The sequence below is a fragment of the Saimiri boliviensis genome, chromosome 12, assembly GCF_048565385.1.
Source record: "Saimiri boliviensis isolate mSaiBol1 chromosome 12, mSaiBol1.pri, whole genome shotgun sequence".
Taxonomy (NCBI): Eukaryota; Metazoa; Chordata; class Mammalia; order Primates; family Cebidae; genus Saimiri; species Saimiri boliviensis.
Window position 1 is genome coordinate 79,206,628 of NC_133460.1, and position 26,379 is coordinate 79,233,006.

General features: G+C 39.4%; 1 protein-coding gene across 3 annotated transcripts in view; it reads left to right on the forward strand.

Moving 5' to 3' along the window:
• The first annotated feature begins 477 nt into the window (after positions 1-477).
• TBC1D12 (TBC1 domain family member 12) overlaps positions 478-26,379 on the forward strand; it is a 124,710-nt gene continuing 98,808 nt past the window's right edge. For all 3 annotated transcript variants that reach the window (XM_039465331.2, XM_039465332.2, XM_074382605.1), the window contains exon 1: positions 478-1,594. In XM_039465331.2, coding sequence (XP_039321265.1) covers positions 642-1,594 — 953 coding nt within the window. In that variant the 5' untranslated portion in view covers positions 478-641. The remainder of the gene's footprint in view (positions 1,595-26,379) is intronic.

Consider the following 26,379-nt stretch of genomic DNA (forward strand, 5'->3'; position numbering starts at 1 on the left):
CTCAGGTGATAATCTTTTAAACAGAGGACTGTGATGAAACGTGGTGCTAGGCGAGCAAGATAATTTAGGTTATCTTTCTTCTGTGTTAAATAAAGTGAAGAAGGAAGGATGTTGACCCTCCTTGATGAAGCGATGAAGCCCTGAACTGTGGCAATGATGATGGAGAAGGATGTAAAAATCGTAGAGTCTACTGGTGACCACTTAGAGCTGGAAGGACTTACCCAAGCGAATACTTCCCAAATATGGGAGTATTTTACTACCATAAATGAAATACATCAAGTGAATTTTTGTTAAGCGAGCAATTCCCGCGCTTCTGTAAGAACTGGGAGGCTTGGAGCGGGCCAACCAGCCTCCACCATCCAGATGGCGGATCCTAGATTGGCAGCCTGCGTCTCTCTAGCTACCGTCTCTATGGTTCGGGGAATCTCCAGGTCGGGGCTTGACCGGTCCGGCTTTTGCGCGTGCGCGAGTCCTAGCGCGTGCCCGCCCTCCCGCAACTGTCCGACCCTGCGGGTGGGAGGGGTGGGTCTGGGAACGTTGCGGCGGCTGTCGCCGCGGCCCCAGCACCCAGAGCTGTTCTCCAACCAAGCCTGCGCTTGGAGTCCTTCCTTGCCTCCTGGGGCGGCGGCCACCGCCCCCAGATGGTGGGTCCGGAGGATGCCGGAGCCTGCTCGGGAAGAAACCCCAAGTTGCTCCCGGTGCCTGCTCCGGAGCCCGCGGGCCAGGACGGGAAGGTAATCCGGGCCACGGGCGGCTTTGGCGGAGGCGTCGACGCTGTGGAGCCGCCGGAGGACGCTGAAGAGGAGGAGGAGACGCCGCCTCGCCGGCTCCTTCAGTGTTACCTCGCGGAGGCCGGGGAACAGCGGGAGCCGGGGCTCTGCCGCTGTCCGCTCCCCGCCGGTCAGGCCGGCGCCCCGCCGCCCTCGGCAGCTCCGGCATCGGACGCCTGCCCGCCGGACTCGGGCTCCAAGCACCGCGGCGCGGAGGTGGCGGATGGCCCCGCGCCGCGACACGGAGGCATGACCAACGGCGACTCGGGCTTTCTGCCGGGCCGGGACCGTCGCGATCTGGAAGAGGCTCGCGGGCTGGCGCGCGCCGGCGGCCGGGAGTCGCGCCGCCGCCGCCCCTGCGGCCGCCTCCGCCTCGAGGGGCCTGGCGACGAGGACTCCGACGGCGCGGGCGGCCCGTCCGACTGGGCCTCGCCGCTTGAGGACCCGCTGCGGAGCTGCTGCCTGGTGGCCGCGGACGCCGAGGAGCCCGAGGGCGCGGGCGGCGGCTCGGGGGACAGCCCGGCCAGCAGCTGCAGCGGCAGCGAGGACTCGGAGCGGCCCGGGGCCGGCGCCGGGGGTCCCCGGGAGGGCGCGCCCCCTGGCCCCTCGGCCGAGAGGACTAGCGGGGGTGCGGAGCCGCGCCTGGGCTTTTCTGACATTCGCTTGAACTCTCGGAACACGTTCGAGGTGAGCCGCGGTCAGAGCGCCTGCGACCACTTGCCCCCGGCGGGGCCGCGGGTGCCCTCGCCCGCCGCGGAGCAGGGTCCCGTGGGGACTGCGGCCCGGGCTCGACGGAGCGGCGGCTTCGCGGACTTCTTCGCCAGGTACAGCGCAGGCTGCGCGGGGACGCGTGGCGGGGCCGGGGCCTGGGCCGGGGCCTGGGTCGGAGCCGGAGCCGGGAGTCCGGAGTTTGGTCGGCAGCTTCCGTGCCGGCCCGCAAGCGTCAGGACTTAGCTTTGATTTGTCACTGGAGGAAGAGGAACTGGCTTGGCTTTGTGTTTCTGTAGAAGTTATGAGGTCTGTGGACAGCGAGTGTTTCTGTTGCCTGGTCGGCTGGAGGCGTACCTGCTAATCATACCTGGCTTCTGAGCAGCCAGGTTTGGTCAGCTGGCTAGTGCCACATCTGCACTTGCCTTTTCTGGAAAAACAGATAACCTTCTTCGTCCCCAATTTTAAAAAACTGTACTACAAGGATTTAGGTTGTTGCGGGGAGGCGGTATGTGTGTACGGGTGTGGTTGTGAAAGAGAAAAGGAAGTCATTTTGCAGAGCTGTCTATTTGCTGTATTTGCACAGAGTCTAAATCCATTCAAGTGGTTTGTGAATTCTTAAAATCAGAAGTGGTTGTGCTTCACAGTGTTTAATCATGTGTTTCAGTGGCCTTTATTAAAATGCAATTTGATGTTTATAATTTGATCTCAAGTATTTAAGCCAAATTGGTGTTTTACCTTAGGAAAGCCATTTCTCTAATTTTCCCAGATAAGCCTCCACTTTTTCCCCCCAATAACTTTTTTTTTTTATGGCATTGTATTTGTAATTTGACTTGATATTCTTTTCTTTTCTTTTTCTTTTTTTTCTTTTTCTTCCTCTTCTTCTTCTTCTTCTTTTTTTTAAAATAAGACAGAGTCTCATTCTGTCTCCCAGGCTGGAGTGCAGTGGTGTGATCTCGGTGCAGTGCAACCTCCACCTCCCAGGTTCAAGTGATTCTTCTGCCTCAGCCTCCCCAGTAGCTGGGATTACAGGCACATGCCACCATGCCTGGCTAATTGGTATTTTTAGTAGCAACAAGGTTTCACCATGCTGACCAGGCTGGTCTCGAACTCCTGACCTCAAGTGATCCATCACCCGCCTCGGCCTCCCAGAGTGCTGGGATTACGGGCCTGGGCTACCGAGTCGGGCTCACAAGATATGCTTGAAATTAAATTAGGGCCTGCGCGGGGGTTCATGCTTGTAATCTCAGCACTATGGGAGGCTGAGGTGGGAGGACTGTTTGAGGTCAGGGGTTTGAGATGAGCCTGGCCAACATGCTGAAACTTCGTCTCTACTAAAAATACAAAAATTAGCCGGGCGTGGTGGCAGGGAGGCTGAGGCAGGAGAATTGCTTAAACCTGGGAGGTGGAGATTTCAGTGAGCCTAGATTGCACCATTGCACTCCAGCATGAGGGACAAGAGCGAAACTCCATTTCCCAAAACAAAACAAAACAAAACAAAACAAACAAAAAAACTTATGGTGCTGGACATTGCAGATTTCAGGATGAGGCTTTGTTGATTTAATAGGGATAAATAAAAGTAGTCAGAAAATAGTTGTACATTACTGTAAAAGCAATTTCCCTTGAGTTAGATTTTGACACCCTTTTTAAAATCTCTAGGCAAATAGGAAAATATCCCCAACTTGTAAAACTATCCTTTATAGAGTTCTCTCTACTTTGTTTTTGCTACCTTTTCAGGTATCTTGACTATAACCAGAAGTGAAAGAAGCAAATTCTTTGCTCAAGTTTTAGCAGGTTATTCAATTAGCGAACATATTTGTAGACATAAAGGCACAATTTTCTGATTATAATTGATATTTCTTATTCCTTTCTACCTTATTCCCTTTTTTCTTTGCTTGAATAAATTTACAAATACGAAATTTCTTAAAAGTGGAAAATCCTAATTTTGTGTTACTAAGGACAATATATATAGTAATGAGATCTGTATTTGTAATAGAGTTGCAAAAATATATTTAAAGCGTGTACTGGCAATATTCTAAAAGATCTCAAGGTGAGTTAGGTTTATAAATTTGTGACACTGTGTGGCCTTTGGGTGTTTATTGGTCATATCTGTCTTGATCATGTTTTGAGGTCAGATGTCAGGCAATTTTAGATCTGGGAGGGGCTTTGGAGATTACAAATTCAACCGTTATACTCTTAAGTTCATGCTTTCTGCCACGTGTTGCAAATAGAGGTGATTTAGACAACTGCTTCTGACCTGCAGGTGGGGTGCAGGCTAGTGGGGATTAAGTTTGACAGATATGTATGTATTGGAATTAATGATTTTTTTTTTTTTTTTTTGAGAAGGAATTTTACTCTTTCACCCAGGCTGGAGTGAAGTGGCCCGATCTCCGCTCACTACAACCCCTGCACCCTGCCCCGCCCCCCTGGGTTCAGGTGATTATCCTGCCTTAGCCTCCCAAGTAGCTTCGATTGCAGGTACCCGCCACCATGCCCAGCTAATTTTTATATTTTTGTAGTAGAGATGGGGTTTTGCCATGTTGGTCAGGCTGGTCTTGAACTCCTGACCTCAGGTGATCCACCTGCCTTGGCCTCCCAAAGTGCTAGGATTATAGGCGTGAGCCACTGTGCCGACAATGTTATTTATGAGAGGCTTAAATATTATTAGCAGTAGGCAGGAATTTTATTTTTTCTTTCATTTTCCATGGTATTTAAGTAGGCAGGAATTTTGATTAAATTTTAAAATTTTCTTTTACTTTCAGACTAATGGAACTTAATATAGCTAGATGACATTCAAATAACCACATTATTCATATGTATCACAGCACTGGATTTGAAGTCAGAAAACTTAGGTGCCCTAATGTTAATTTCTCTAAGCCTCATCTTTCCTCATAGAGGTCTGAATGTTAAGACTCTAGGAGTCAGTGCTTTCTTTGTATGACATTCTTGGGAAAGAAAGGGCAGAGTCAGGTACAGTTTTCCTTAACTGAATTCTGAGCACCTTAAAGGCAGGAACTGTGACATTCATCTCTGAATCTGCAATACCTAGCAACTGGTATGAAGAACACCATTCAGATTGGGTTCAATTGGTAGCTTTCATGGATTCCCTTTTACTGTGCTCTACTTAGGTAATTTTGAACAGTCTCTATCCTCAGTGAAAATAATTAGAAGCTATCCTTGTCTCACAATACAACCCAAGAGATCCAACCCCACTCCCAAATGCATGGTTGCGATTCTCAACTCTGAAGCTCCGGTGAGAGTTCTCTTTGGAAGCTGCTTGTTTGGGATGGAATCTTGATCTTGGGTCCAACACTTACTCCCACCTCATTTATTTAGATGAGGAATCTCATTGTCTAAAGAAGGTAATTTAGTTAGCTAGTGGCAGGCTGGGATTTGAAACCAGGATTCCTGATTTCCAGTCCATATTTATGTTCAGTGTATAACATTTGTTCACTTTATGGCTCTTTTCTCTCGCACCTGTTTATCCTCTGTGCTTCCCTTCTTCTTCCCTTAACTAGGCAAAAATTTATAACAGAAGGATTAAAAAAAAAAAGTTTTATATTTACTTAAGAAGGAGGAATATTTTACAACAATGTGTCTATTACTACATAGTGTTATGTTAAATTAAGACACATTGGGCAGGGCGCCGTGGCTCGTGCCTGTAATCCCAGCACTTTGGGAGGCCAAGGTGGGTGGATCATGAGGTCAGGAGTTCAAGACCAGCGTGGCCAAGATGGCGAAACCCTGTTTCTACTGAAAATACAAAAAAAATTAGCCAGGTGTGGTGGGGGGGGGGTGCCAGGAATCCCAGCTATCTGGGAGGCTGAATCAGAGAATTGCTTGAACTCAGGAGGCAGAGGCTGCAGTGAGCTGAAATCGTGCCACTGCACTCTAGCCTGGATGACAGGGCAAGACTCTGCCCCTCCCCCCTCCCCGAACAAAAAAACCCATCATTTTGGTAGATATCATATAGGAAATAGAGGAATTCATTTAGAATATGACTGCTTTCATTTTGGAGGGCCTTGGTGGTCATCTCCCACTTTCCTTCCCTTTCACATGAGGTGAGTTCTATATATTTCAGTTCCTACTGGGGGCTTGCTTCAGCTTCACATAGACACCCTTCTGTGTTTATGGTGACTTGGCTATCAGAGCCACAGAAATACCATTCCCTCATATCCTTGACCCTTCCCTGTCTATAAAAGTTGAAATGCAACCGGGCTCGGTGGCTCATGCCTGTGATCCCAGCACTTTGGAAGGCTAAGGCAGGTGAATCACCTGAGGTCAAGAGTTTGAGACCAGCCTGGTCAACATGGTGAAACCCTGTCTCTACTACAAATACAAAAAATTAGCTGGGCGTGGTGGCAGGCACCTGTAATCCTAGCTAGGAGGGAGGCTGAGGTAGGAGAATTGCCAGAACCCTGGGGGCAGAAGTTGCAGTGAGCTGAGATCGTGCCACTGCATTCCAGCCTGGGTAACAGAGTAAGGCTCGTCTCAGAACAACAGCAACAAAAAATGGTTGAAATGGTAGATGGATACCACTCAGCAGTGAAGAGGAGTGAAAACTTCTTTGAAATCTTTTGTGTTTCCAAGCTTGCCTTAATTTCTCAAGGATCCATTTGTTACTCTTTTTAAAAAATAGTTCTAAGCTGGGCATGGTAATGTGTGCCTATATTCTCAGCTACTCTGGAGGCTAGGGCAGGAGGATTGCCTGAGTCCTGGAGTTCCAGACTGCAGTGAGCCATGATTGAGTCACTGCACTCCAGCCTGGGTAACAAGAGCGAAACTTCGTCTCCAAAAAAAAAAAAGAAATAAGAAAAAGTTCTAAACCATTTTTGTGGGTCCTTCAAGTAAATTCATGTCTGTTTTCTAAGTAGAATGGCTTATTTTTTACATAGATAGACTCTTTCATAGTTTTTTGTTTGTTTGTTTTTAGTCCATTTAATACTTTTGAAGCTTGGTAGGATTGCATTGGCATAGCTACTGTTATTTAGAAACATAGATACTTATCTGTGTTTCCTGGTAGAGCTGATATATATATATATATATATATATATATATATATATATATATATATTTTTTTTTTTTTTTTTTTTTGGCCAAGTGTTTGTGTGAATTTGGTGGCCTTAAAGGGCATTGCTAAGGTAGAGAAGAAAGAATCAAAGATTTTTTTCTTTTTATCTGAAAAGAAAATTTACTTTATAGATTTTGAAACATATAGGATCCATATGGCTTTCTTTGTAGTTGTTGACTTCTGAAACTTTGTAAATATTATGGCAAAAGCTATTTTCACAGAGCTCTTTTTACAATGGTTGGGTTGAATAGGAAAAACTAAAGACTCTTTCAGTGATTTCTTTTCACATGTAAATACTCTTCATTATCCCTAATACGAAAATCGATGAAAATTTTTTGTGTTCTTATTAAATGTGACATGGGAAAATCTAAATTCCTATAGGTATAATTTTTCTTAATTTAAAGTTCTCAGAAACAGCAAAGTTAGACACGTCCTTTTTTCCACCTGAAATTTGTGCTAGTTGACAAAATCATAATCCTCTGACTGAACCATCATAAACATCTCTGTCCTATATGGCTCCCTTACTTGTTCCATAGCGTGTATTCCTCCCAGTCAATTAAAATAAAGGCTACAGTTTCAAAGTGAGTTTCTCAAAAAAAAGTTCCTTTCTCAAATCACTAAAGAAAAGGCAAAATATGAACCTTCTGATGTTTTAAAATATTTTAAAAGCTTCCCAAAGCAGGCAGCTGTTTAATACTCTGATACAATTATTTACAAGGAGAATGAAGGAAGAATCTATTTAATTCAAATCTGTTTTGTTCAGAATCAACCCTGCTAATATAATTAATGTTTAAAATTTTAGAAAAGCTGAAAATAATATGTAATTAATTGCTCTAGAATAAACACAAAAGTCTATTAGGATTTTAGAGTGTTGTGAATCTACCATTATGTTAAATTGGGGAGTAGTGACTCAAGAGCCTTTTATATCTTTTCCCTGGGTCTCCTTCCCCTATCTCAGATTCAATATTTTCTTTTAAAAACTCAAAAAACAACATTCTAGGGACCTACACTAAACCATTGGAATTCCAGCGTTGGTTCAGGACTTCACCTTAAAAATTTGTGGTTTTCAGTTGGCAGATTAGAAATGTGATAACCTGGCCGGGCGCGGTGGCTCAAGCCTGTAAACCCAGCACTTTGGGAGGCCGAGGCGGGTGGATCACGAGGTCAAGAGATCGAGACCATCCTGGTCAACATGGTGAAACCCTGTCTCTACTAAAAATACAAAAAATTAGCTGGGCATGGTGGCTCGTGCCTGTAATCCCAGCTACTCAGGAGGCTGAGGCAGGAGAATTGCCTGAACCCAGGAGGCGGAGGTTGCGGTGAGCCGAGATCGTGCCATTGCACTCCAGCCTGGGTAACAAGAGCGAAACTCCGTCTCAAAAAAAAAAAAAAAAAAATTATGTTACCTTGGGCAAATCACTGTATTTCTGGACTTCAGTTTCCTTATCCATGAAATTGAGAGATTCAGAGTCACTTCCATTTCTAATATAGTGGTATTATATTACACAATTCTGTTGCACACACAGTAGTAGACCACAAATATTTACTGTTTAAATATTACAAATGTGAACTGAGTTAAAGAGGAAGCTTAAAAAACAGGATTTTTTTTTCCCTCTGTAACATGAGAGGAATGCCAGAGATAGAACTATTCCTTTCAACTCTAAATTCCACCTTTAATGTTTCTTTTAGTAAAGGTCTAACTCTGCCTTAGAGTAATCAAGATAAAATATCAGTGATTTTTGTTTAGTTTTTCATGTGAAGATGGCACAGAGCAGCAGCTCTCTTTTCTTATTATTTCCTTGAGATGGGGAGGGGTAGTGAGAGAGAGAGAATGGGGTAGTAAGTACATTTTAGTTAATCAATTAACTGGAACTTAAGCCTTTAACTTCCAGACCATGAGTTATTCCATGAAGATTGCCAGTGTGCCACTTTGGTGAACTAGTACAGTTGTTTCTAGCTTTTGATATATTTCAAAATCACCTGAAAGTGGCCAGTTATAGTGGTTTATGCCTGTAATCTCAGTACTTTGGGAAGTTGAGGCAGGAGATTTGCTTGAGTCCAGGAGTTCCAGACCAGTCTGGGCAGCATAGCAAGATCCTGTCTTATTTTATTAAAATTTTTTTTAAATCACCGAAAAGCACATTAAAAAAAATTAGATTCTCTAATTCACAACCTCCACCTAGTCAGATTCAGGAAACCTATTATTTGGCTGATAAATCTGCATTTTTAGAAAGTTGCCTGATTGGGCCCAGTGGCTCATGCCTGCGACGAGCCCCAGGTACGAGGATCACATGAGCCCAAGAGTTCAAGGCTGCCTAGGCAACATAGTGAGACACTGTCTCTACAGAAAATAAAAAAAAAAAACTAGCTGTGCATGGTGGTGTGCACCTGTAGCTCCAGTTACTTGGGAGGCTGAAGTGGGAGGATCACTTAAACTGAGAAGTAGGGGCTGCAGCGAGCTATGGTTGTACCATTGCACTCCAACATGGGTGGCAAAGTGAGACTGTCTCCAAAAAAAAGAGAAAGTTGCATGCAGTTGATTCAGATTGTCAACTAGGTTTTGGTGAATTGCTTAATCCTAAGTGGCATCTTCAAGTTACAAGATAGTGTGGTGCTTAAAAAGGCTGGTTCTAAAGTTAGGTTGCCTAGGCTTGAATTAGCTTACTAGCTCTTTAATTCTGGACGTCTCTGGACCTTAGGCAACTCATCCATAAAATGGGGATAATAATAATGCCTATCTCATGGGATTGCCAAGAGGGTTAAATAATATTTTACATTCTTTGTTTTTACTATGTGGCATATAGTGAAGGTTCAAATTCAGACTGTAGCAAGACTACTATAACCCCTTTTGCAATTTCACCACTGAAATCTACTGATTTGAAGAGAGGAAGATACTGGGTGAATTTTTGTGTACTGTCTGAGGAAACAATACACAATTTGTGCAGTAGAAGATTTAAGCATAATTTGTACATGGGATTGGATAGATGTTAAAATAGATTCTGGTATAGTGATATAACATTTCTAGAAGTCTTAAAGCTTTGAGTAAAAAGCAAATATGAGAAGGAAACAAGAAGAAGGAATGCTGAGAAAGATTAAAATATTTGTATCTTTTATTGTCTTATGAAACTTTTATAGACAGGCAAAGCCAATTTTTTAGTTTAAGTTCATGAAATGTTTAACTTGGCTTACTCATGCATTTCATACTTAGTATGTTGTGGTAGGAAGGTTTTGGGAAAGAGTGGAAACATTTGGAGATTTTGAGACGACACATCTGTTATCCATCTTTAAATGTATGCAAAAAGGCCAAGTGTGTCCTTTTTGAGACTGCTTATTTCTCCCTAGGATCTCTGTTAGCTACACTATGAGTTATCTTCAGATAATTATGGCTGATAGTTGCTTGGACCCTACTACAGTGATTCTTAAATTTAGTGTTTAAAATTAGTTGGAAGGGGGAGGGTTGTTAAGAATGCAGATTCCTTGAGGACAAAATAGATCTTGGGTGGGCTCCACCAGGAATCCAACTTTTTATAAGGACTCCTAAGTGATTCTGATGCAGGTGATTCCCAGACTATAACCACTGAAATACTGAGCTAGTTGATAGGCAGGTCTCCTCCGGTAGTGACTGAAAGCAAGTACAACACACCTTTATAGCTCAACATTGCTTTACTGATTTAAAATTGGTATTCAGGTACTATGTAATAGATGAGTATAAACAGAGGTGTATAATAGAAAACAGGTTCATAATACAAATCTGGAAGTACTTTGCTAGTCTTTACTTGGTTGAGAAATTATTTCTGCCTAGACTTCCTTTTTATTGATGGGAAAGGTCTTTTATTTTCATTTTATGCTCTTTAGATAGCCATGCTTGCCTGTCTTGTGAAAAACTTTAACTTTTAAAAATTTCCTCAGGTCTACTTAGTTTGTTGACATACCTTTACCTTTCTTAGAGCCTGTGAAAAGAGTGTTGATTTTCCTTACTTCTGCTGCTAGTTGTAATTCTTTTCCGTGCCTTTAAGAAGAAATCCTGCATACTGCACATGGCTTTCTCCCCTCCAACATTTGCTGCTTCAGCCTTTCTTATGCTTCTTATTTCTGTGGCCAAAATAAGAAGGAGAGGGAAACACATGTGACCGTCTGGGTTTTCAACATGCTCTTTCCTGCAATTAAAAGAAGTTTACCTTAGGAAATCAAGCTCTAAGTCATGCTCCTTACTTAGAACTAGTTTGAGAGTGAACTTGATAAAGTGTTTAACTCATCTCTGAATTTGGCTTTTCAGGTTTTCTTTTTTTTTTATTTTGAATTTTATGTTAGATACTTTTTTGTTAAAAAAATATTTCCATCTGCTTGTCTCTAACCACACACAGATTAAAACATTTTAAATTTGGAAGTGAACATAATAATTTAAAAGTCAAATTATGTGCTGTTTTCTCATATTTTCCCAAATACTGTAGTGTACAACTATCCATCATACATTAGGCATTATTTAGAATTTCCAAATCTGGTTTTCATCTAGACTGTTTGTAGCCATCTTTTAGTCAAGTAGGGCAAATACTTTTTTTTTTGTTATCCCTGGAAAAAGTCATTCAGATACTATAATAGTTTACTTTTTTTGTGTGAGAAAAATATAAAATGTTCACATTATCTGTTTTTGAAAAGCAGGACAGGGAATATAAAATAAAGCTAAAGATAATACATTGTTTCCACATTATTCTTGTTAAGGTGGTAAGAAGACAATAAAGAAAATTTGAGGGTTTAGAAATATGGTGAGAGACAACTAGGAACTGTTAGAGAATGAGTTTGAAGATATTTGTAGAGAGAGAAATTGCTGGAGAGAATAAATGTTAGGTAGAAGTTAGCCCTGTAGTTAGTACTTAGCGCTGTTGGTTTCGGAGTATGACCACAGATTATTTCCATATTTTTCTAAGTTTTTTACTTGGCCTACCTTAGTGCCTTTGTAGATATTTCTAGCCACTTCTTACTTTACAGTATCTTGTATCTCTCTCCTTAATTTCCCTAATGTCCCTGTCTCCCAGTGGCTTCTTAATAGGCCGTATGGTGAAACTGAATTATTTTTTAATAACAGGTTATATATATAAAGTTTAATTTAGGCTCTATAAGTTTAGATTGTTAGTACAATAGCTTCAGGTACTAAAATGTACATGTATCAAAAGGTAAAATAAATGCAATATACAGTTGTACATACTGTATTCATATTTGAGCTCCAGTGCTAAAAGGAAATGAAAATTTCTCCTACAAGTACCAAGGTAAATCTAGCATATGGAATTAAAATCCCTGTTACCCACATGGAAAAAATTCATAGCCATTACCAGGAAGATATAGTACATAGATATTTAAGTTCTAAAGTAAGTTATTAAAGTTTTAAATAGGTAAAAAATCCCAACTGAATACATAGTTTCTGTATTTTTGAAGAGGGATAACATTTAAGTTTCTTTTTTGTACTTTTATAAGCCTTAACGCCCGCCTTCCCCCCCCACCACCGTCCTGCAGTCATTGACTTTTATTTTTTTTTAATTGTACTTTAGGTTCTGGGGTACATGTGCAGATCATGCAGGACAACATTGTTAGTACCACCTAGAGTTAAAGAGGTTGATAGTCCTTGAATGTTATTTAGAAAACAAAGGACTCATGATTCACATTTGTGTTTTGGTCACCAAAATTTTTGATCTGAAGACTAATAAAATAAAACTTTTGATAGGTAATTATTATATAACGTAACTAGCATATTAATTAAACAAATAACTGGAGGATAATATCCATCTTTGTGATATACTCCCAGAAGCACAGTAATACTGTTAATACTAGGATAAGGATTAGCTTTCAAAACTGGGCATGCAAATAACATAGCTGAGAACTATATTGCACGAAGGGAACATTTTAGAAGATAACTGCTAAAAAATTTTCTAACTAGCGACTTAATGAGTAGATAAGATTGTATTGCCTTCTGCAATACCACTGAAACATAATCTTTTGATTTAGTTGTCCATTTGATAGAAACATAACACTACGTAGGGAAAAAAATACAATTACCTTGGTCAGGATCCAGGTTTCGCCTGTGCTACTGGAAGAAGAGTTCTATCACGCATACCATCAGTTCAGGTTGTATTTCTAGGTCAGACATGAGCAAAATATCAACAAAGCAAAGCACCAGCAACTACCATAGTATGCCTTTTTATTCTTAGAAGGTTTAGGCATCTGATAGATGTTACTTAGTCTTGCTTGAATTCTTTTACTAATTTGGGGCTCAGTTTTCTCAACAGAGCCTATCAAGGGTATTAATTGTTAGACGGTTCTATGTGGAAGTACAGTGTATTTCATTGTAGTGCTCATAGTTCCATAGTTCCTTAGAACCACAAAAAACAATTCAATTCATTTACATGATTACCTTTCAGACATTTAAGATTGCTACAGAACTTTTTAGTTCTTATGAATTAGTTTGCAATTTTCTTACTATTTATTCATTCAACAAATTCTTGTGAACCCTATGTGTGTATTAGGCACATAGGAAATTAGAACGTTTTATTTAAAATGTTTCAGATAAGAGAGTCCTATAATTAATATAAGTGTTTACAGAACTGATACTTATAAAACAAAATTCAGCACTTCCTTTATATTACAATATTTGAGTTACAGATGCTGTAATTTGGATTTTCTTAAAAGCTGTGCAGCTGCTACAAGTATTATACCAAAATCTTTATGTTTAGTTAGTTGCTCCTTTAAATATGGACTGTTTTAAAACCGTTACAAAAGAGAGTATGAGGATACATCAGTAGCACTGAGGAAGAAGTGATTGACTGACATAGGAAGTGAGGAACTTTAAAGTAGATGAAACATGAAAGCTTAGTCTTTTACTAATGAAGAGGGTTTGGGTTAGAATGAGGCTGATGAAGAACAAGTAAAAATAACATATACAGAATTATATATAAAATAGCTCAGTACTTTTTGGGACTGCAGATTCTCATTAGTATGATTGCCCCTAGGATATATGAGGTAGTATGTCAAAAACTGAGGCAAAAAGGTTGGCTCTAGATTATGGGGGAGCTAAATTTGTTTGACAGAACTAAGTAATTTGAACTGATTCAGTGAGAGGTGGCAGTACAGGGAAGCTTTGTGGGTTTTTTAAACAATGGAGACATACTTACAACTACATTTCAGAACAACGACTTGCATAGCAGTGTGGCAGATGATTTGCGACTTGAGAAACTGGAGCATGGAGATAATTATGGTAGTTTATGGGTGCTTGTCAGTCTCCTTTTCAAAATGTGATATCACGACAGTTGATGTAAATAATGTTTTTTTTACCAGTCACATTGGATTAGAGAAAAAAAGTAAGTAACTTTAAATAAATCTTTCAATCTCTGCAGGAAGAGGTGGTTAATAAGTTGAGTGAGACATAAACCAGTAGCCTTTTTGTGAAGCTTTAAGGAAAATAAACTTTGAACTGATTTTTTTTTTGTTTTTGAAGGAATTGAGATGATATGAAAATAGTCATGTGAAAAATTATGCTTACTATGTTTTGTAAGGAATTTGATGAGGATGAGAAAAGGGCCAGAATAGCTATTTGGCTACATATTTTGCTATTGTGGATTGGAAAGGAAACAACTTCAGGAAAAACCCTGGAGGTGTAAAATTGTTGCAAAATCAAGTATTTACATGTAATGTACAAGTTCTGTACATTGCTTCATAAAAGTGGACTGGGACAGTATACTCATCAGTCATTTTTGAGGATTGAATGAGATAAAGACAAAATATTGAGACTTCCATAATTACCTGTATGTATGTATGTCTCTTCTACTAAATTGCAAAGTCTCCAGAGACAGGAACGATGTTCTTGTTCATATTATTTTATCTCTGCATAGAGACATAGATTAAATTGAAGGATAATTAAACTAGAAACTTGGGGTCCGCCACCCTTAAATTTGGTCATCTCCAAGTAAATCCAGCTCTGTTAATTTTCATAAAGCCCAGCAATCTTTAGTTACCCATGTGATGGCAAAACAGTCCATGTTTAAAGGAATAACTCCCTAAACATACTATTTTTCTTTTTCTTTTTTTTTTTTTTTTTTGAGACAGAGTCTCACTCTGTCACCCAGACTGGAGGGCAGTGATACAATCTTGGCTCAGTGCAACCTCTGCCTCCCAGGTTCAAGCGATTATCCTGCCTCAGCCTCCTGAGTGGCTGTAATTACAGGTGCATGCCACTGTGCCCAGCTAATTTTTTATATTTTTAGTAGAGATGATTTTTCACTGTGTTCTCGAACACTTGACCTCAAGTGACCCACCCGCCTCGGCCTCTCAAAGTGCTGGGATTACAGGCTGAGCCATCATGGCCAACCATTTTTTTTTTTTAATAGCAAACACATACATCTTTTATTCATTCTTAAGGGTTTGTACATTTACTATTAAATGTATTAAATGTATAGGTTATTTAATGTATATTAAAACATTAAGTATATAGGTTATTTAGTATGTTTCCATGCTAAATAGCATTTGTTTATCATCAGTGAAGTTTTTAATATTAACCTGCATTTTAGATTCAATAAAACTTAAAAGGCCGGGCACGGTGGCTTATGTCTGTAATTCCAGCACTTTGGGAGGCTGAGGTGTGTGGATCACAAGGTCAGAGACCAGCCTGGCCAACATGGCAAAATCCTGTCTCTGCAAAAAATATAAAACGTAGCTGGGTGTGGTATATGCTTGTAATCCCAGCTACTTGGGAGACTGAGGCAAGAGAATTACTTGAATCTGGGAGGCAGAGGTTGCAGTGAGCCGAGATTGTGCCACTGCACTCCAGCTTGGGTGACAGAGCATAACTCCATGTCGGGGCGGGGAGGAGAATTAAAAGCAGCTCGTATAGAGTAAACAGTTTTTGATAGGAACAGTCATTTTTATATTTTGTTTAAAGAGCCTTAACCAGTGTAATTTAGTTTTCTATTTGATATATTTAATACCAAACAGAGCCAGGAAGAAAAAAAGTAAATCTCCTCTAAATAGTTTTTATTTTACCAAAATGTGTGGTTTAGACATGGCTTTCAGTTTAGGATACTTACTCCTGCAAGTAAGCGGTTAGTCTGTTGATGAATGCTGGCAACCACATTTTAAAAACTGGTCATTGGAAGTTCAGTTTTATAAATCTGTTACATTTTTTTTTATTGCAGTGAAATATATTGCTGTGGACTGAATGCTTGTGTCCCTCCAGAATTCATGTGCTGAAACCCCAATTCCCAGTAATGATAGTTAGAGGTGGGATCTTTGAGGTAATTAGGTTTAGATGAGTTCAAGAGGGTGGGACTCTAGATGGGATTAACACCCTTATAAGAAGAGGCCCTGGAGAGCTTACTTCCCTTTTCCTGTCCTGCTAATATTTGAGCACACAGCAGGAAGGTAGCTGTCTGAAAACCAGAAGAGACCCTTCACCAGAGACCAAATATGCTGGTACCTTGATCTTAGATTTCTCTATTTGCAGAACTTTGAGAAGCAAATGTCTGTTGTTTAAGCCACCAAGTCTATGATATTTTAGCCTTATAACAGGCTGAGGTAAGAGATGCATATAACATAAAATTTACCATTAGTGACATTTAATAAATTCACAGTATTGTACAGCTAGCACCACTGTCTAGTTCCAGAACATTTCATTACCCCAACAAGAAACTCTGTACTCACTAAGCAGTCACTTCCATTATGCCTTGTCCCCAAGCAAGCAATATGTTTTTGGTCTCTGTGCATTTGCTTATTCTGGATATTTCATATAAAAGGAGTCATGTAATTTGTGACTATTTGTGTCTGGTTTCTTTCACTTTGCATGTTTTTAAGGTTCATTTATATTGTAGCATGCTTCAGTGCAGCATTACTTTTTATGGTTGCATAATAGTTCATTGTATGGATGTACCATTTTGTTTATCCATTTATCCACTGGTAGACATTTGGGTTGTTTCCATCTTTCGGTTGTTATGGATAGTGCTGCTAGTATCATTTGTGTACAGTTTTTATTTGAACACTTTTTTCTTTCAAGTTTTATTTTTAATTGATGAATGTATACTTATGGGGCACAATGTGATGTTTTGATATGTGTGTGCTTTGTGGAATAATCAAATCAGTCTAATTAGCATATTTTCACCTCAAACATTTATCATTGATTTGTGCTGAGAACATTAGAAAACCCTCTTTTAGCTGTTTTGAAATATGTAATACATTATTATTAACTGTAGTCACTGTGCTATTCAGCAGAACACCAAAACTTTTCCTCCTATCTAATTGAAACTCATTTTGTATCCATTGACCAATATTTCCCCTTTTCCCTTTCACCCTCCTCCACCTACCTCCACCTCCTTCGCCTGTGATGACCTTGGCCTCTAGTAACCACCATTCTACTCTCTACTTCTCTTAGTCTGACTTTTTAAGATTCTAAATATAAGTAAGATTATATGGTATTTGTCTCTCTGTGTATGGTTTATTTCACTTAACATAATGTTCTTTCTCTTCATCCATGTTGTCACAAATGACAGAATTTCCTAATTTAAAAATGCTGAATACAGTCCATTGTGTACATTTACATTTTAAAATACATTCATCCACTGATGGACACTTAGGTCTTTTCCATATCTTGACTATTGTGAATAATGCTTCATTGAACATGGGAGTGTAGGGATCTCTTAAACATACTGATATCAATTCCTTTGGGCATAATCCCTGAGCATTGCTTTTTAATTCTTTTTGTATTATGCCCAGTAGTGAAATTGTGGGGCTATAGGATAATTCTATGTTTAACTCATTGAGGGACTGCCAAACCATTTTCTAAAAGCTGCACCATTTTACATTCCTACTAGCAATGAATGAGGGTTCCAGTTTCTCTATGTTCTTATCAACACTTGTTATTTTCTTTCAGAAAAAAAATAGCCATCCTAATGGGTTTGGATTAGTATTTCATTGTGATTTTGGTTTGCATTTTCTAATAACTAATGATGCTGAGCATCTGTTCATGTTCTTGTTGCCCATTTGTATGTCATCTTTGGAGAAATGTTTATTCAAATCCTTTGCCTAATATTAATTGGGCTGTGTTTTTGGTGTTGAGTTATGTGAGCTCTTTACCTATGTTGGATTCTAGACCCTTATCAGATAAATGATTTGCAATTATATTCTCCTTTGGGTGTCATTAAACCTTTTTTATAGTACCATTTGATGCACAAAAGTAGAAACATTTTAAATTTTATGTATATACAGTTCTAAGTTTGTGTAACCAGTTTGTACTTTAATAGGGGAAATAAGATGTATATTTAGCTATCTGTAGCATAGGCGGGAAAGTACAGAATGTATTGAGTACAGAGTTTAGCTGATATCTTAGGGTTTATGTAGTTTTAAGAAACAGAAGCCCACTTAAGCTATCTTATTTATTTATTTTTACTGGACTCCCACCAGGAAACAATGTTTGTTTCTTTGTTTATTTTTTTTTTTAAGAGAGTCTTGCTCCATAGCGCACGCTGGAGTGCAGTGGCATGATCATAGCTCACTTCCTTAAACTCCTGGGCTCAAGCGGTCTTCTTGCCTCAGCCTTCTGAGTAGCAGGGACTACAGGTACTGTGCTTGGCTGATTTCTTTGCTGTTTTTTTTTGGAGCTGGGTGTCTCAGTATGTTACCCAGGCTGGTCTTGAACTCTTGGCCTTGGGCAATCCTCCTATCTCAGCCTCCCAAGTTGTTGGGATCACAGATGTCAGCCACCACACCTGGCTAAGCTAACTTAAATAAAGTAGCATTTATTGTTAACGTATAACAGGCATCTTGTGGACATTTTGAAAAACAAAAACTAGGCTGGGCACTGTGGCTCAAGTCTGTAGCCCCAGCTACACAGGAGGCTGAGCCAGGAAGATCATTTGAGTCCAAGAGAGTTTGATGCTTCAGTGAGCCATGATCACGCCACTGTACTCTAGCCTGGGTGACAGAATGAGGCCCTGTCTCAAGAGAAGAGAGAGAGAGAGAGAGAAGAAATAAAAGAAAGAAAATAAGTAAAATAAGAAAATAAACTATACCTGGACTACAGAGTGCCAGGAACAGTGGTTTCTCTGCCTTCCAAGAGATGCTTGGTTTTTCTTGACCCTTTTGTCTCCTGATTGTTAAATGCATGGTTTCTATCTACAAAGGCCCTGTGAAGCTGTCCCAGCTCTACGTGAATTATCAGTTCAGGCATTCACCATCCTTTAACTGTCTCAATCTATAAGGCATCTATTTAAAAATTTGGGGGGTCTGATTGTCTTAGCCTGTGTATGAATTTGTCTGTTTTATCATTGGTACAGTTCAGTCAACTCTGACTGAAGTACCGGATCGTAAACTACAAAAAGAGCCACATTGGGCTACTGTTTCAGAGAAGGAATGGCAAAAAGTGGGAGTGGGTTCTAGGCATGCCAAAACCACGTCGGATGACCCTTCCTGTCTGTGGGTTCCCCATCCATGGATTAAACCAACAATGAATCATAAATGTCCAGAAAAAATATTTAGTCTGTACTGAGCACATACAGACTTTCTTCCTTGTTATTCCCTAAAAAAAATAGTCTAACAACTATTTATGTAGCATGTACATTGTATTAGGCATTATAAGTTAGTAATCTAATATGATTTAAAGTATACGAGAAGATGTGTATAGGTTATATGCAAATAGTGCACCATTTTATATAAAGGACTTGAGGATCTGAGAATTTTGGTATCTGAGGGAAGTCCTGGAATCAGTCTCCCACAGATGCTGAAGGACAACTGCATTATTTTTCCTAGTCGTAGAAACTAGTATGAAATAATATTGTAAAGATAATTTGTACCCCCATTGTGGAGAGCTTTTAATGCTAGGGTAAATAATTAAAACTCTCCATAAATAGTAGAGTTATTGAAGATTTGGGGAGAAGGAAATAAACTATTCTGTTCTTTCCTGTTTATACTTGGTAGTGTTTTCTAGTTGTAGTAACTTATCTGTCATTTTCTTCCCAATCTCTGTTTGTCTGAATTCTCCCTTCATTCATTCAGTAAGCATATTTGACCACCAACTATATTCCAACTAAAGAAGGAGCTAGAATAGGGCCTGTCTGTTGAAACCAGAGATGCAAACATATATTGAAACACTGTGGTATGATACTAGCTCAGGGAGCATGAGATGGGATATTTTAATTGAAAATAAAGAATAGCCTTTCAGCAATAGGAAGAGACAAAATGGAATAAAGATTTTATTACAGGCTCTGGGAATAAATGGTATGCCTCAAGGCCACATGGAGATGGGTCAGTACTGGGAAGGATAGAGGGGGCCCCATGGGCCAAAGCCTTTATTGGCATCCAGGGCGTATCTAAGCAGATTCCTTGTGGGGTAATTCTAATTAATGGGTTTAAAGTAAGCTGGTAAGAGTTCTAGAAGGTCACTGTGCATGTCTGCACAATCCATGCAGTTTGGAAGTCAGTGGGGCCAGTTAAGTAGGTTGTATTTAGTTGTCCCATAGGGAGGTGATCACCAAGAGGTCCACATTGAGAAACTTGGAGGAGGTGTAGAACTGGAAACTGCTAAGAATGACTGAGCCCTGCTTCTGGTATGAGAAGGTTAAGCTTATATTAAAAAATGGCTGCCAAGGCAACATAAAATTATGGGAAATCGCTGCATGGGGCAAGCAAGAATTACTCCTCTGGCACCAACTCTGGTTTGCAAGTCCATCTTCAAGCTAATTTCCGGGGTTAGTGGAGGGTGTGACTATAAAGAGACAGTATGAAGGAATTTTTTGTTTGTTTTCTCTGTACTTCAGTGGATGCAAAATGAGGGAGTTTTTTGGGGTGATGAAGTTCTGTACCTGGATTGGGAGTGTTCCATACCTCAATTGTGATAGTAGTTACACAAATCTATACATGTGATAAAACTTGTAGAACTGTACACCAAAAGAAAAATGGCCAATTTTGTTCTATGTCAGTTTCAAAAAGAAAATATTCAGTGAGTGCACGGCATTGTGAAGGTTACATGTATCCTGTTCAGTTAATTTCTCTGAAATTAGCTGACTTTCATTCATTGTGTGAAAGCACAGCACTGAAGTTAAAATAATAAATTTGGAGCTCACACACTAATGCAGTTGGAGACATCATAGAACTCACTTTTTTTTTTTTTTTTTTTTTTGAGACGGAGTTTCGCTCTTGTTACCCAGGCTGGAGTGCAATGGCGCGATCTCGGCTCACTGCAACCTCCGCCTCCTGGGTTCAGGCAATTCTCCTGCCTCAGTCTCCTGAGTAGCTGGGATTACAGGCACGCGCCACCATGCCCAGCTAATTTTTTGTATTTTTAGTAGAGATGGGGTTTCACCATGTTGACCAGGATGGTCTCGATCTTTTGACCTCGTGATCCACCCGCCTCGGCCTCCCAAAGTGCTGGGATTACAGGCTTAAGTCACATTTTTTTTTTTTTCCTGAAACTCAACCAAGTAGTAAGACCTCAAATTTTAATGCAGAAGACAGCTAATTAAATTTGCAAATTTGTTTTGGCTATTTTATTTCCTTTGCCTTTTCATATTGATTTTAGAATCAACTTGTTTTTATTCACAGATAATTGTTGTTAATTAACTTGGGGAGCACTGACATCTTTATGATGTTGAATCTTTCAGTTCTTGAGCACAGAATGTCTAGCCATTTATTTGGGTCTTTATTATTTCCTTCATCAATGTTTTGACATTTGCAACATATACATCCTGTCATATTTTGTTACATTTATAACTAAATATTTAATTTTTTGGAGTTACTATAAATGATACCTCTTAAAAATTTCAGTTTCTAACTATTTATTACTAATTCATAGAACTATGATTGATTTTTGTGTGCTTACCTTTTATCTTGTAATCCTGCTAATCTTACTTGACTTACTAGGAACTGTTTTGCAGATTCTGTGAGATGACTATGTAGACAGCCATGTTGTCTGCAAATAAGAGAAAATTTTATTTCTTCCTTTCTACTCTTAAGACTTACTAATTTTTCTTGTCTTATTGTACTGGCTAGGACTTCCAGCATGATTTTGGTTGGGAATGTCAAGAATGTACATCATTATCGGGCTTCCATTCTCAGGGGAAACTTTTAATCTTTAACCACCATTAAGTATGATGTTAGCTGTAGGGTTTTTAAAATTTATTTTTATGTTTTGGTAGATGCCTTTAATTAAGCTAAGGAACTTTCCTTTTATTAATAGTTTTTTTTAATTTTTAATTTTATTAATATTGCCAAATGACTTTTCTATATCCATTGATGTAATCATGTGAGTTTTTTTCCTTTAGACTGTTAAATGTAATTGGATACATTGATGACTTTTAAGCATTGCATGAACCTTGCATTCCCAAGATAAACCCCATTTGGTCTTGTTGTTTTTCCTTTTATATATTGTCAAATTTGATTTTTTTTAATTTTAAAAATTTTAACAGCATTATTGAGGCATAATTCAAATACCACACAGCTTGCCCCTTTGAAGTGTACAATTTGGTGGTTTTTGGCACATTCATAGAGTTGTGAAACTATCACCCTAATCAATTTTAGAACATTTTTGTCATCCCCAAAAGAAACCCTGTATCTATTATAAAGATTAAATACATATGAAGGCACTTTACTGTTACTGTAAACAAAAACACTCTTAGTTTCTGTTGTATTTATACAAAAGGCATAATGGAAAGGTATTCACAAATATGGTTAGTTTTATTTATCATCCTTCCTCAGTCATCTTGCCTGTCTTTCCCACCTTTCTCCTATATTAAAAGGTATCTTACCTCCTGGTGACTGAAATATTTTGCTCATGTTCTGCTGATGTTGTTCCTTATTACCACTTATGTGCTTGTCCTAAAAGTTTTTTCCTATATCCTTCCTCTTTTCTTCTGGTGGTTTCTGACTTCCCTTTGAATATCTTAGATACTGCCGTTGGTCCTAAAGCAACAGAGACTTTTTCTTCATGAAACATTTCATACATGGTGTAATCAGTATGCAGCACAAAAGCAAGACTTTTTGTAATTACATTTTTCTTTTATTCTTAAATGTATTCTATTTTGTTCTCTCCTGCTGCAAAAGAAGAAAAAGATCTCAGCCGGGCACAGTGGTTTACACCTGTAATCCCAGCATTTTGGGAAGCCAAGGTGGGTGATCACTTGAGGTCAGAAGTTTGAGACTAGCCTGGTCAACGTGTTGAAACCCTGTCTCTACTAAAAATACAAAAATTAGCTGCGTGTGGTGGCATATGCCTGTAATTCCAGCTACTTAGGAGGCTGAAGCAGGAGAATTGTTTAAACGTGAGAGTCGGAGGTTGCAGTGAGTTGAGATTGTGCCATTGCACTCCAGCCTGGGTGACAAAGCGAGACCCTTTTTCACACACACACACACACACATACACACACACACAGAAAAAAAAGAAAGAAAGAAAGAAAGAAAAATATCTCTATCAGTAAGACACTGCCTGAAATTTATTTACCGTAAGAAATAAGACATATCATAAGGTGACTTGCTAACATGAATACACTTGGACTGTATTCTGGAGGGTAAGGAAATAATTTATATTTTTGAAGTGTTTAAAATGAAGTCATTTTGGCAATGTGTAGGATGGAAAAGATTAGGGATTAGTTGTGAAGCTCTTACATCTTGATTGTTATGGGGACATGAACAAGATGAATGTGATTAGAAAGAAAAGTAACAATGCAAGAGAGACCTGTTTCAAATACTTAATAGTATGACCTTAGCAAGGACTCTATGGGGTCATCAGTCTGTCTTCAAAGTGGTAGGGTGGTGTATTGAATCTTAGGAGAATTTGATTAAAGGTATCGACAGCTGGCCAAGAAAAATGTTTGGAACCCCCCCACCCTTTTTTTCTCAAAGACAGGATCTCACTGTGTTTCCTGGGTGGAGTGGAGTGGCACAATCACAGCTCACTGCAACTTCAACCTCCTGGGCTCAAGTGAGCCTTCCATGTCAACCTCCCAAGTAGCTGGGACTATAGACACATGACACCATGCCTGGCTAATTTTTATGCTTTTTATGGAAATAGGGTTTTGCCATGTTATACAGGGTAATCTCCACAATTTCTGAGCTCAAATGATCTACCGGCTTCAGCCTCCCAAGTGCTGGAATTGTAGTGTGAGCCACTACACTTGGTCTATAAGCAAATCATTTACTTAAAATTGTGCATACAATATTTTTTCTTACCTGACCTTATTACTGGATTGTGTACACAATTTGAGAATGCTTGTAGACCACCTCTAGCCCATTTGTGTAGGTTCATTGACTTTTTTTTGAGACAAAAATCTCACTGTTGCCCAGGCTGGAGTGCAGTGGTGTGATCAGGCTCACTACAGCCTCAACCTCCCTGGCTGACGTGATCTTCCACTTCAGCCTTCTGAGTAGCTGAGACTACAGATGCATGCCACCATGCCTGGCTGATTTTTTATTTTTTGTAGAGATGCAGTCTCGCTATGTTGCCCAGACTGGTCTTGAACTCCTATATGCAAGTAATCTTCCCACCTTGGCCTTTCAAAGTGCTAGCATTACAGGTGAGAGCCACCATTCCTGGCAGGTTCATTGACTCTTGATAAAAAACCTCTGACTTCGATAGTCTTTTAAAAAAAATTTTATATTTTATTTTTCTCTGAACACTCCTAAATGTTATAGGTATTTTCTAAGGTCCCTACAAGCTCTAAAATATTATTTATTATTTAAAAAATTATAGCCTTATGTTCAGCCTTGTAATTTCTGTTTTTTTGACAGAGTGAGTGATACTGAATTTTCCCTTTTTGATAGCTCTGATCTCTGAAAATATCTGGTTAATTGTTTATTGAATAGAAATTCTGGCTCTGATCTCTGAAAATATCTGGTTAGTTAATGTTTATTGAATAAAAATTCTCTGTTTTTTTTTAATTTTTAGGATTTGTAATAACAACAAAGACAAGATCCAGAAACAGCTTGAAAAAGAAAATTATTGGAATTAAAAAAGCCTAAGCTATTTGGCAAAAAAAACCAACCAAACAAATAAACAAAAAAACCTTTTTTGCTTATAGTCAGCTGAAAGTTTTTTCCAAGTGAAAAATGATTGAGGTTTGTAAAGAATGTAAGTAATCTTTGTGCCAGATCTTTGATCCAGAATACTCAAGGGTAACCAAAGTACTGAGTTTAAAGAGACAGTAGTTATACTTTTTTGAATTAATTATGTAGTCAGCTGTAGCATTCCATGGTCACTAGATAATGTTTTCTTTATGGCTTTTTATTCTTTGGGGAAACCTAAGTCCAGGAAGTTTTCATGTTTTCAACTGTCCAGCTTCCCCTCCCTGAGACAGAGTTTGAAGATCAGGTTATGATTTCTAATTTTTAAAGCTGATTTTACTCTTTTGATTGATTCTACCCCTGCCACTTTTTTTTTTTTTTTTTTTTTTGAGATAGTATCTTACTCTGTCACTCAGGCTAGAGTGCGAGTGCAGTGGCTCAATCTTGCCTTACTGCAACTTTGACCTCCTGGACTCAAGTGATCCCCCTGCTTCAGCCTCTCAAGTAGCTGGGGTTTCAGATGCGTGCCCCCCAACACCTGTCTAACTTTTGCATTTTGTTTGTAGAGATGGGCTTTTGCCATGTTGCCCAGGCTGATTTTGAACTTCTGGACTCAAGACATGCCCCTGCCTCTGCCTTTCAAAGTGCTGGGATTGCAGGTTGAGTCACTGCACCCAGCTGAAAAGTATTTTATCCCCCCTCACTCCAATTTTTAAAAAAGAGATAGGGTCTTGCTATGTTGTCCAGTCTGGCCTCAAATTCCAGTATTCAAGCCATCTTCCCTCTTCAGCCACCTGAGTAACCAAGACTACATGTGCATGCTACCGCACCCAGGTTTGAATCCCTTTTTAATATACCAGTCTATTGAAGTGCTGATTAGAATTTAATTAATGAATCTAAAAGGTTAAAATAGTCATAGTGATGTAAATGTTAAGCAAAATTAATGACTTTTTTTTAGTGGGGATGCTAGAGCCCACATTACTGTTGGCAGTGAGAAGATTCAGGATTAGGTGGTCACAATTTTCTGTAATGTCAAATTCCACAGTCTGAGAAACTATGGGATTTACTTGCTTTGCCTCAGACACATAAGTGGGTTTGCCAATTCTTAAAGATCCAAGCACTGTACATTCCGTTATTTAAGAAAGCATGAGTTGGCCAGATGTGGTGGCTCACGCCTGTAATCCCAGCACTTTGGGAGGCTGAGGTGGGTGGATCACCTGAGGTTGGGAGTTTGAGACCAGCCTGACCAACATGGAGAAACCCTGTCTCTACTAAAAATACAAAAAAATTAGCAGGGCATGATGGCACATGCCTGTAATCCCAGTTACTCAGGAGGCTGAGGCAGGAGAATTGCTTGAACCCGGGAGGTTGAGCAGTGAGCCAAGATCACACCATTGCTCTCCAACCTGGTCAACAAAAGCAAAACTCCATCTCAAAATAAAGAAAGCAAGCATGAGTGGAGAACTTGGATGATATCAAAAAATTTTGCCCGTTTTTAGTGGCAATAGATTTTAGCCCTTACCTTTGATAAGTATGGTAAGTAAAACGTCTGACTCTTAGGTCATATGTAGCTTTTTTTGTGTTTGTGTTAAAAGAAATGAAGCAATCTTAGAAAGATACCAACACACAGATATGTGAAGCAAATGTTAACAAGTATTAATAAACTAGAGTCATTTATCCAACTTTTATTATTAAGTCGCTAAGAAGAAGGCAGAGAAATGGTTGTATTAGTAGGCCTTTTCCCACTTTTTGATCTTCTAATCCCCACATTAGCCTTAGTGTGCTTCTTTTATTTTTCAATTGTATGTT